At 45.7% G+C, this 12,692-nt stretch overlaps 1 protein-coding gene across 1 annotated transcript; it reads left to right on the top strand.

Annotated features, from left to right (window-relative positions):
• Positions 1-2,511: 2,511 nt before the first annotated feature.
• On the top strand, positions 2,512-7,318 carry BAMBI (BMP and activin membrane bound inhibitor). Its single transcript, XM_037510149.1, has 3 exons — positions 2,512-2,642; positions 5,798-6,085; positions 6,533-7,318. Exons 1-3 carry the CDS (start codon positions 2,567-2,569, stop codon positions 6,949-6,951), a joined length of 783 nt encoding a protein of 260 aa, XP_037366046.1. The 5' UTR covers positions 2,512-2,566; the 3' UTR covers positions 6,952-7,318.
• The last annotated feature ends 5,374 nt before the right edge of the window (positions 7,319-12,692 follow it).

Genomic DNA, 12,692 nt, shown 5'->3' with positions numbered 1-12,692 from the left:
TTAACCTTTTGTGTGTGTCTGTAGTAGAGTATTCATAAGTCCCTTTAAAGTGCGCGGGTGAGGACCCACAGCCAGGAACCCGTTTAATATCGGGGCTGCTCTATAACAAGGGGACAGGCTTCTCTGAACTGGACTAGAAAGACACACAGAAAATGTGTATGATATACAACTTTCATGAGCACATTTCCCTAAGTGCTCTCCTATTAATTATCTGCATCACAGGTAAATGTAGTTATTTTCTGTTGCATCTCTGCCTTGCTTCCTCAGTTTATGCTCTAGCAACAAAGAATTGTTTGCGATCCCATCTACACACCCATTTCCCTGCCTCCCAAACCCCCATCCGTGGATTTTCTGCCTGAGTTCCTGTAATTCTCAGTGATTGCAATGGTCCCCCTCCAATGCCCTTTACTCTCTGAGAGTCAAGCTCTACGCCACTGCTTCCAAGAGAACTTACCAACTACTTTCCTGGACTTTTTTATGCATCATAACAAAGGGCACATAAATCTCTATCATCATCCAATCCCATTGTTTGTGATTCACTTCAGGTGCTGACATTTGTATAACCCCAGTCATGTGAGCCTGGCATGCTGTGGGCACTGCAAAATAGTTGAATGAATCTATTCTAAAAGTTTCCTTTTAGCTAATAATTGACTCTCTAGAGTTAAGAGAGTGTATCATTACATCAATGCCATTGTCTGCATGAATCTCTTAGAACTGTTAACTTGTCAAAGAATTAGATGTCAGGAAGTTCTAATCACACTCCTCCTCTTAGCTGTCTGCCCAGCCCTCTTTACCCCTAGTCCTAAATGAGTTTAATTTCCTTTTCATATTGCTGGGTTTGTCCCCACCCCCCTTCAGATGCAAATGTGCATGGTGCAGTAATGGTGAGAGCATCAGTTTATGAAATCATTATATATTTTTTGCATATAAATATTTTTCAAAGGATGTGTGTAACTACATCCTACAGCTCTGCGGACCTTCAACAACTTTCAATTACAAGGTTCGGCTGATTTCTCAGTTCCCCAGACACACATTTCCCCCTTAAGGATCACTCTGCACTCTGGTTCTAAGCATTGAACGTGCCTTTCCTTTTTTTGTTGTACCCTTTTGACTTTTTATCAAATAGGGAAATGTTGGCTAATCCTAAAAGGAAATTTTGCAAATGATTGACCTTTGTTAATCTCAGGTTTTGCAGGGAGGGCGAGCATTCCCTCGATAAGTATTTTAAATACTCCTAAGTAAGTAAGTGAGTGAATGAATAAATAAACGAATAAAACAGCAAGCCCCGCAGGACGGCCCTTGGGTGCGTTGGGGGTTGCAAGCCCCGCAATTCCTAATAAATGAATTAGCATCTCAGGGAGAAGATAACTGCTGGGCTGATATTGATCAGGGTCAGCCGGTGTGTTTGCCCGCGATTGTTTGGGGGTGGGGGGCGGGGTAGTTAATTGAGTGTCAGTCTTGGCCTGTGTCGTCTCACTGGCGCCGGGTGCTTTTGGATTTGCTAATTTTCCTTAAGTGTCTCTAGCTGGCTACGCGTCCCTTGTCTACCCAGGAGAACTTAGCGGCTCCTACAGATCAACAGTCTGTCTGTCTGGGCTTTATTGATCACGGGGCGGGCGGCTCGAGGCGGATGTGCTGGGGGTAGGGGAGAGGGAAGAAAGCCCAAAGCCGCTCCAGCACCCCGCCGCCCCCCTTCCAGGCTCCCGACTGGACCCTCTGCTCCGCCACAGCGAGCCAGCGGAGCCGGGCAGGGGCGGCCCCGCCCTCTGTGCTCCCCGGGGGACCGCCGCTCGTGCCAGCGGCTCCCAAAGCGCGCAGCGTGGCGGGGGGTCTTCCGTGTTTCGGGGTGACCAAAAAAGCCACAGGCTGGGGGGCGCTGGGCCGTGGCCGAGTTCCCGGAGGCGCGCGCCAGAGACAGACGCAGAGCCCGGGCTCGACCCACTGAAGGTCACGGACACGCGGGTCTCCGCGAGGGGGAGCGCGGGCCCCAGCAGTGGCCCGGCCCGAGCCGCCGCCGGCCGGCGGGCTGGGAGCCGGAGCCGGAGCCGGAGCCGGGCCCGCCCCGTCGGCGTCGGGCCCGCCCCTGGCTGCAGGGGCTGCGGGCCGGGAAGCGGCAGCCAATCGCGCGGCGGCGGCGCGGCGGGGCGGGGCGGGGCGGGGCGGGGCGGGGCGGCGGGGCCGGCTCCCCGCGCGGGGCGCTATTTACGGCGCGGGGCCGGGGCCGGCCGGGGCGGGCGCAGGCGGGAGCTCGCGGCGGCGGCGGGTGTCCGCGCGTGCTCCGGGGCTTCTGCCTTCGCGGAGAGCCGGCCGAGGGGCGCAGCCGGAGCCTTCCCACCCCGGCCTGCGCTCGGCGCGGAGCGAAGCCCCGGGGGTGGCGGAGCCGGGCCGCCCGCGTCCGTGGCTCTCGGGCGCGCGCCCCATGCGCCGGCCGCCGCGCGGCCCCCCGCCCGCTCGCTGACGCCCCGGCCCCCGGGAGCCCCCATGCGCCGCGCGCCCCGGGAGCCGTAGGCTGCTGCCGCGCCGCGTCCCCGGGAGCGGCCAGGGCGCCGCGGCCGTGGGGGCGTCAATGGATCGCCATTCCAGCTACATCTTCATCTGGCTGCAGCTCGAGCTCTGCGCCATGGCTGTGCTGCTCACCAAAGGTGGGTGCCCGCCGGGCGGCCGCGGGCGGGCTCCGCGGGGAGGGGCGCGCGGGGCTCCCGGGGCAGCGGCCGCCGAGGCTCTGTGCGCGCGGGCGAGGGCTCCCCCCGCGCCGGAGCCCGCAGGTCGCTACAAGTTGCTGTTCTTAGAAGGCGCGCGGGAGGCTGGGCGGCCGCCCCCTCGGGTGTCCCGGGCCCGGCGCGGCGCGGCGCGCAGCGGAGTCAGACCTCGGGGCAAGCGGTTGTCAAAATGTTTTTGCAAGTCTGTCTCCAGTGAACTTCCGAGCGCTCGCGGCGGAAGCCTCTCCCCGCCGGCCTCCCCTCCCCGGGGCGGCCCGCGGAGCCGCAGACTCGTGCCCCGATTGGGCTGTGCACGAGCGTGCTTGTGTGTGTGTGTGTGTGCGCTGTATGGCTCTGCCCGTGTGCGTCTGTGTGTTTTTGTGTGTCTGTATGAGTCCGTGTCTCTGTGTGTGTCTGTGAGTGTCTTTGGCGCCAGCAGGTGAGTCTCCCAGAGGGTGCAGGGGTTCAGGTGTGTATCTCAGCGCGGGGGAGGGTGTTGTGTTGCTTCTCCACTGCTGGAGGGAACAGGTTCTGTGTCTGGTCCCATTTCTCACTCCCTTCACTTTACAAACACTAGTCAGGGGAAAAAAAAAAAAAAAAAGGCAGCGGTTAGTTGTCTCTTTTCCCCCGCAGGCATTCACCCTTTAGGTCGGAAAAATACCAAACTCCCAGTAGATTTCAAGGTTCTACCCCCTCTGCCCCCCAGCCCCCAACCATGAACTCTGCTGCTCTGAGAACAGACCTTTTTTTTTTTTTTAATAGGAAGCGTTATTTAGCTTCGGTACCCCCCACTTTTCTCTAATTGCCATGTAGCAGGCATGAGGTTAAAGGATAAAGCTAGCCCAGCAAGGATGATGTGCTACAGTATTTATTTATTTTGGAAGGAAGGGTGTAATTAACCCTAAATAACAGCCCTCGCAGCCTGCAGAGGGGAGCCTCCTGGCCCTATCAAAGGCCAGCAGAACTGGGAGGGACTGGGCTGACATGAAGTCACAGATACCGAAACTATGTGCCTGATAATGATATAATTAGGGGATCAGAGATTTCTGACTGCTGCGGACTTCAAAAGCTTTAAAAGAAGCCAGCAGACTCTCCTGTAGCCATCTTGACTAAAGCAGACATTTTTGTTTAATCACTACATACAGTAACAAGAAAGGGGGGAAACAGAAGCGCATTGTTCGCTGTTTCAAAATACCAGTCCCCTCGCTGGCCTTTTGCATGCCACAGGAAGAGACTTTATGAAACGACAGAAATATAGTTTTAATACAGTAATACAAAAGTCCATTCTCCTTGTGAAAATGTGGCTCCAATTAAAAAAAAAAAGTTGTTAGAACTTGCCTAGTTACCTGTCAAAATTTTATTAGACTGTTTTAGGTCATTGAAAATACAGTATTTTTAAATAGGTTCTCATAAACATTTATGCAGTATTTTACTTGTATTCAGTTTTCTTTTTTTGTACCAGGTTGGAGGCTAATAGGATCAAAATGGACTTTTAATCTGTTTTACTTCTATTTGAAATCTATATATGGGATTTGTCAGAGTAGGGACATGTAGTCATCCCCACAGGAGACCGGTGAGCTTTATGAGACAAATCCAGTCAGCGTGGAGAGAGGCAAGAAGGCCCTCTGAAGCAAGGTTCTGACTTGAAGGAGACCGGCCCTGGGGGACTAGAGCCCAAACCCAGGATAGGGAGTGCAGATGAGGGAGAAGACCTCCTGTTTGGGATGGTTAAACTGGGTTGCAAAGATCTGTGTTTAGTTGGCTGGTGTTTTTTTTCCTCTATAGCTGAAGCCTTAGCCTGTGAAAACTGAGCATACCATACAGTGGTCTGGAATTTGGACAGATAATTAAATGAGACGCCTTACTGAGGCCTTCAGAGAGAGGGGGAGGAAAGGTGAAGTTGGGAGGAGGTTTGCAAAGCATCAGTCCCCGGGGTTTAATTTCTGCAAGACTTCAGAACTAGACAGAACTCCAGGGTGGGGGAGCTGGGAAGAAGTGTGTGCATTTGTTCAATCGGCAGCAGCCTTAGTGTGACATGTGACAATGACCTGAGTCCATGGGGTTAAGATTGCCTATTGGTGATAACTCGGAGACCCAGGGTGTATCAAGGAGAAATTGATGTTAAAAGCCTCAGATCTCCTGTTGCGACAACATGTTAACAGTGACTTGCAACTCGCAAAATACATTTTATAAAGGAAACTTTTAATCACTTCCTGTAGAAAAATTTGAGGTTTCCTTAAGGATTTTTCATTCAACCAGCAGAGGATTTTCAGTTTCAGTGGTTCCCCTTTTAGACCCCATGTTGAATTACATGTAAGACTGGAGGGTTAGGGGGAGGGGAAGTTAGCCTTGCAATTTTACACCCCCCTCCCCTGCCTTCAGTTTTATGACTTTCCATTTGGGCTGAAAGAAATTGACTTTGGCAAGCAAACCACTAATTGTAAACTGCCTAGTTCCTGTTTTACAATATACTGACTAAAAGCTCCTCTGCATGAAAAGATCTTTATAGGCAAAGTTTGCCTTTTCTAGAGAGGTTGCAAATAGCTGCCCAGTTTCATAGTTTTAAAACCTCCTGACTGGAGCAATTTCTAGATTGTTGTGTTTCTAGTTAATAACTTTATAAGGTGTTAGCTAAAGCTCTTAAATCTTGGCACAGCCCTTCCAGGTAGTAAACAATTCAGTAGTTCCGATCAAATATTTATACTGACAAAATCAAAAGCCTAGCATTTTTATGTTGTATGGTTACGTCGGATTAAAATGAATAAATAATATCATTTGCCTGGTGATGGGAGAAATTATGTCGATGATGATTTTCCTTCAAAAACCAACAGCATTATTCTTGCTTACTCTGATTCCTCAGAAATCTAAATCAAACTTTGATTCTTTGCTGCTGAGATTAAGATTCTAAAACTGTATTGCGCTCGATTGAAGCACACACTGCAGGAAGGACTTTCCCAGGCTGCAAGGACCAACGTGGCCAGCACTCAGCTGAATTGTGTCTAAAAGATGGTGCTTTCGAACTTGTTTTAGTAATTGCTTGAGTCAATGCATTACCTGGTCTCTGCAGCAGAGTTGACTCAGTTTCTCATTGTTTTCAGGTGAAATCAGATGCTACTGTGATGCTGCCCACTGTGTGGCGACCGGCTACATGTGTAAATCCGAGCTCAGCGCCTGCTTCTCCAGACTTCTAGATCCTCAGAACACAAATTCCCCACTCACCCATGGCTGCCTAGACTCTCTTGCAAGCACAGCTGACATCTGCCAAGCCAAACAGGCGCAAAACCACTCTGGCACCGCCATGCCCACAGTGGAATGCTGTCATGAAGATATGTGCAATTACAGGGGCCTGCATGATGTTCTCTCTCCCCCCAAGGGGGAGGCCTCAGGTAGGTAGAAGCCCTTTCTAGACCACATGCTTGCCCGATCTATAGGATTGTGACAGCCGCGACTTTGTATGTCTGCTATTGATTTTGCTGTTAATGTAATTAGAGACACCAGAGGGAGAAGCATGGCTGGATGCAAAGATGCATCACTATTGAGTAGCTTTTATGTCTGCTTGAGCATTAGATGTCTGTCTACATAATAGGTTTTGCTTGCTTTTTCAACATTTTGACGATATTAAAAGGCCATTACTACTCAGTAATGACAGTCTGTAAACAAACGTTTTTGTAAGCTTCTTTGAATCCTTTTGCAATATTTATTTCTGAGTATTGTTGATTTAATTGCAAGCTTTTAAAACATGGGGTTGCCTTGTTTAAAATAGATAGATAATTGTGACTATCTACTGGAGGAGTGAACGGAGAGTTTGATCTTTCTGTTTGTGCCTCCTGTAGGACAAGGAAACCGATACCAGCAAGATGGTAGCAGAAACCTCATCACCAAAGTGCAGGAGCTGACTTCTTCCAAAGAGCTGTGGTTCCGGGCGGCAGTGATTGCTGTCCCCATCGCCGGAGGGCTGATTTTAGTGTTGCTTATTATGTTAGCCTTGAGGATGCTGCGAAGTGAAAACAAGAGGCTGCAGGATCAGCGGCAACAGATGCTTTCACGTTTGCACTACAGCTTTCATGGACACCATTCTAAAAAGGGGCAGGTTGCAAAGTTAGACTTGGAATGCATGGTGCCCGTGAGTGGGCATGAGAACTGCTGTCTGACCTGTGATAAAATGAGACAAGCAGACCTCAGCAACGATAAGATCCTCTCGCTGGTTCACTGGGGCATGTACAGTGGGCACGGGAAGCTGGAATTTGTATGACCGGGTCTTATCTGAATTGAACTTTTGGACGCTTGAAGGTCTTTGAGTTCTGCTGGACAGGAGCACTTTATCTGAAGAAAAACAAACTCATGTAATCATCTTTGAGAGATAGAATGACCTCTGCAAACAGAATTTTGGATATTTCTTCTGAAGGATTATTTGCACAGACTTACATACAGTCAAATGTATTATTTGCGGTAAAATTATAAAAAGCAAAGCAAAGACTATGTACACATTGTTACCAGGGTTATTTACATCTGAGGGAGCTGGAACCGAGTACTTAAATAAACTAAAACATGCTCTATGTAAGCTCCTACATCTTGATTTATTGTAAAGATTTAAAAATATATATATATTTTGTCTGAAATTTAGCGGCGTCTTGTCATAAATTAAAAGCTGAGAGGGAAGTGTAAGAGACGACCTGTTAACTACACAAACGATGATCTGTTGCTCACAGTCGCTTCTCAACTATAGGTTGGGCTTGATTTAAAAAAAAAAAAATAAGGTCGAGATCTTGTTTATTATAATGCACATGTGTAATTTTCTACAGTGTGGAGAGTCTCTGAATGTGTATTGCCAGTCATTCAGTGTATTGCATTTTTGGTTAGGATAATTCCGGTTTTTGCTTTCATCTAAGAGAAATCTTAAACTTATTTATACCAGGTCAGATAGGATCTGTCCATTTCTGAAGTTGCCTTAGCAAAGGTAGTATTTATCACCTTGATCCCTTTGCCCTGGAATACTTTTCTAAATGTGTCTACCTCCACCAAAAAAGACGTACTATATGAAACTTTTTGTATAGCTCAAATTAGTCACTGTCTACTTTTGCTGTTGATTGATTCATCAACAGTTTAGTCTGTCTCAAACCAAATGAAATATTTTGGACCAAAAATTAGCCAAACTTTTCTGTACCATGCTCCTGGTTTTCAAACCTTCCTCACTTAATACAGTGTTATACTTTTCTTTTTTTTTTTAAATTTCTCAAGCTTTAGAAGTGTTGTCAGTAGTAACATTATATGCCAATTGAGATTTAAATAACACAGGGCTACGAGGTGTCCTCCCCAAATGATCCTTTTATTAACACAACCAAATAGAACACTAACTCTCAACCCCTAATCTGTCCAGTGACAGTGCCTCCACTCCTGCAGAGCTCTAGCAGGACTGCCCAGCCTGAATTTAAACTGATGTCACATTTGTGTATTTCCTTCCCAAATGGGTGTTTGTTATCTTAAATGTGAGAATAATTTGCCATGTAGGGTTTTTTTTTTTTTTTTTAATCTCAATTCTTTTGTATATTTCAAACTTTTGCTTAAAAATTAACCTATTGCCTGCATATCTGAGTATGGGATTTTCCTTAATGAATGTTAGAACTTTTTTTTTTTAATTTGGTTATTTTCTGATAAGCATAATTTGGATCCCTTAAGACAGATATACTGGCCAAGTTTATGGAAGACTCTGAGTTGAAACGGCTGGTCTAAAAATGAATACTTAGATTATTTAATAATTAATAGACCACAGCCCCAGACAAATTAGGCTATGGAATAAATATGCATTTCAATAAATGACACATTTGTATTGTGCTTTTTGAGATCAACAGTGCTTATATGCATGACATGATTTATAAAAGGTGTTAAGTTTGATGTGTGTCGATTTTTGAGGGAGTCAAAAAATTACTATAGTTGACAAATAATTGATGAACATCACTAGTTGGTGAAATTTCCACACTCACCTCCACTTTCTAACTCTAGAGCAAGTTAGTCATTTTGCACTACAAGACTCAAAAGATTTCTTGTTCCTTCTACATTCTTGTTTCATGTACAGCATCAGTTAAGTAGACAGTGTTTATATCAACTCTGTAGTTAATTTTCCTGCCTGGTTTTTATTCTGTTCACCCCAATTTTTCCAAATACCAGTTAATTATCAACTCTGCAACTCATTGAGAAATAAAGCAACGAAGCCATTTAAAGCCATAGGCCTTGAAACACTTGGAAATCTGTAAACTCCAGCCTTCAGGAAAGGCTTGAATCAGGGCAAGTTCTAGAATCACAGGAACTGAATGGAAGTTGGAAGCAAAGTGTCTAACCTGCTGCTGCTTTATACTGTAAATTCATGAGGCTGTTGACGCCTCTCTGTTCAGTGGGGCTGGTGGCACTGGACCAGCTCTGGTCAGACTGGGTTTTCTGGGGCTCAAGCTCTAGCCAGGTAATAGATTGAGTCTGTGTCTTTTAATAACAGCCTTTCCCCTTGTCCCCGCATTCAGGCAGTAGCTAAATAGACAGATTCTACTTTTGCTTGCCTCTCAAAGTGAAGTCGCCCAGAGCAGAGATAAAGGACACTCCATGAAACCTACCTGATTGGGTGACCTAAGAATGGTGATGACTGGTTTATTTGTTTTTCCCTCCTAGAGATGTTTACTATTTCGTTGAGGTGTCAGTACAAGGTTGGGTTAACCAGGAACAGCCCCGGTTTAACATTGACATAGAACACCCCCCAAAAAGTAATTTTTCTTCCTCAGTGGAAATTTGCCCAAACTGGAGACAAATGGGACCAAATTTGTTTTGCCACGATGTTTCTGTATCTACACCCCTTACATTCCACCCCTTTTGAAAAAATTGATCTGTACATGGTTATGTCTTTTATGTTCTTTTCCCCCCTTATTTTGTATGGCTCAGAGATTTCCTAGAAATTGACTGGCGTGTCTCTAATTTCTGCTGAATTGATTTTATTAAAAACACTGCACCATAGGGGGTTTGACCTTCTAAAATACCAAACATGTCTGCTTTAGAAAATCACAAAGCTCTCCTCTGAAGAGTCATAAATCTGGTTTCAATATGGGTTGATTATAGGCTAAAAGCTTAAAAGCAGTGGCATCTAGTATCATGAGTTTGTAACTAGCCTTTTTGGGGCCAGGACAGCTTTTTTCCCTTATAAGCTTTAATTGGTCCTCTTCTCTGTCTCCTAGTCCAAATAACTTCAAACCTCCAAAAGTTCACAGTGTGATGAGGCCCAGCCCATGTAGGTGGTTGGCAAGGGTACTTTGGAGTCTCAAAGCCTGAGTTCAAATGCTGCCTTGTCCCTTGCAGCTGTCTGAACTTGACCACATTACTTATGTCCTTAGATACTCAGTTTTGTTACCTAGAAAATGGGGGCAATAATGATAATTTTTTTAAAGATTTATTTATGCATACGAGAACTGGGGCACAGGCCAGAGGTGCGGGGGGTGAGAGGATTCACCATAGACAGAGTGGGGAGCAGAACAGGTAGACTGATGAAATACAGTGCTGAGGGGAGCAGCGGGCGAGACAGGAGAGGTCTGCTTCACCAAGTGGGTTAGCTCCCTGGCCAGTGGGGATCAAACTCTTGCTGCAGAGGCTGCAGATAACTTTGCAGTGCTGTGCTTATCCCCTCGCCCCACCAGGGAGATCCCAATAATGACAATTTATAAGATTATTGTGAGGAGGTATGTTAACCATTCCTATTCATCTTCACAAGACCCTAGACTGAGCTGAAGTTTCAAAATTTGAAACTTGTGCTTCATATACAGAGAGTGGGCATTTCTCCTTGACTTCAGTATTTCAGATCTTTCCGTATTTGAGATTTGCAGGCCCTTCAGTCACCTGCAGACTGATTTAGCATTTTTAGTATTTGTTTTCAGTATATTGCTTTTGTTGCCTATCAATTAATTATGTTGGTTTATAATTGTTTCCTTTTTAATAATCTAGATGGCCACTGAAGATAATATTTTAATTTGATGTGCCTATGTTGTCTTTTTGGTCTTCGGCAGAAAAGTTTTCTTAGAGTTTCAGTTTATTCATCAAGGACATCAAAAGAGCCAAGTTTGAAGACAGATAATTTTTCAGAATTGTTCGTTCAGTTTGTGTCTGTCTGATGGGTACGTTGTGCTGTCAGTTACAATTTGTAAGCCCTAGGTGTTACAAAGAGTTCCACAACAGTTTTTGGAGATTTTGTGAATTTGGGAAGGGGTTTCTAGTTTGTGAATAATCCTCTTCATTCTCCTCAATGAAGTTAATGGTGTTCCTTGAACTGCAGGTCACAGTTATAGTGGAAAAAAATAACTGCTCCCGACACCAGCTCACTCTTCACTACATTCAATTCCTCCTGTCAATGTTGCCCTCACTCTGTCTTAAAAGGCAGATTGTTGATCTGAGAACTTGAGATTCAACGAAATGAGGAAATTTAATGCTCTTTCAAATGTTGACTTTTAATTTTTATTGTATACTCTAAACACATCCTTGCTAATCTACTAACCCTGCATAGTTTTAGAGGGTAGTTGTGTGATTTACTTTGTCTGCCATTCTGGTAATTTGAAGATAGAATTGGGGAGGTAACACAGCTGAGTTTAACCAGAGGTTTTTTTTTTTTCCTTCCAGCAAGGCAGCGATTTTCTAGTGGATATGCTCTGTAGAGTGTTGCACTGTTTGTTAACAGGGGAGGCCTACTAGCCATATTTCTGCAAACTGGAAAGGCACTGATTAGCAGTCTTGGGAATACTCTGGGTAAGCAGTTAGACACGCTCTCAAGGCATTTTTTGGGACTTTTTTTTTCAAAGATTTATTTATTTATGCACACAAGAACTGGGATACAGGCCAGCGGTGTGGGAGGTGAGAGGATACACCAGAGACAGAGCAGGGAACAGAACAGACAGACCGACTGAAATATACTGCTGAGGGGAGTACCTGGCGAGACAAGGGAGGTCTGCTGCACCATGTGGGTATCTCCCTGGCTGGCGAGGGATCGAACTTGTGCTGCAGTGGCTGCGGTTAGCTTTGTAATGCTGTGCTAAACCCCTTGCGCCACCAGGGAGGCCCCATATTTCAGGACTTGTAGGAGATTCAGTCCATCTAGTAACCTGTGGCCGATGGCCCCTCAGGGGCTGTGTTTTTTTTTTTAAGATTTATTTATTTATTTATGCATACAAGAACTGGGGTACAGGCCAGAGTGGGACCTGAGATGATTCACTAGAGACAGAGTGGGGAGCAGAACAGGCAGACTGACTGAAATACACTGCTGAGGGGAGCAGTGGGTGGGTCAGGAGAGGTCTGCTGTGCCATGTGGGTCACCTCCCTGGCTGGGGATCGAACTCATGCTGCAGTGGCTGCGTATAGCTTCATAGTGCTGCATCTTAACCTCAGGGGCTATTTTAAATTGTGTGAAGCTACCTATATTTTACAGATTTCATTATTGTTGGACTAAAGCTGCATAGAGTTCAGGAAATGTTAGCTGACAAGTGAAAGCGCATGCCATATGTATATGTATGTGCCTGCTAGCTAAATAGTCCATAATCCTGGAATGAGCGTACATTTAGCAATTTTTAAGACAGTAGGAAAATAGATGCTGGATTTTGTGAGAAGTCAGCAATTTGTCCTTAGACATGTGAAGACTCAGTTAGCCGTGATGAATTAATAAAGTCAGGCGCTGTTGTGTAAATTCACTCTGAAAGATCTCACATTACAACCTAATGGAACAAAAATTGTCTTAGCAGTTAAAAACAAGAGAAATACACAAAGCTCTTTATCCCTCTGCTCTTCCCTTTGGAATTTCCCTGGGGAACTGATGAGGACAGTGGAAAAACACCACACCTTAGTTCCTCACTTTTGAAGTGTTACAAATTCACATTGAAGCCTTTATCTGTGCCCACTCCTGCACCCCCAGCTAAATTTAGTGAATGTGATTCTGAGACCATGACTTGAATTCATAGCTGTCTTTGTAAAATGGGGTAT

The sequence above is a fragment of the Talpa occidentalis genome, unplaced genomic scaffold (genome assembly GCF_014898055.3).
Source record: "Talpa occidentalis isolate TD23 unplaced genomic scaffold, MPIMG_talOcc4v2.1 talOcc4.14, whole genome shotgun sequence".
Classification (NCBI taxonomy): domain Eukaryota; kingdom Metazoa; phylum Chordata; class Mammalia; order Eulipotyphla; family Talpidae; genus Talpa; species Talpa occidentalis.
This window is presented reverse-complemented; position numbering and strand designations above follow the sequence as displayed.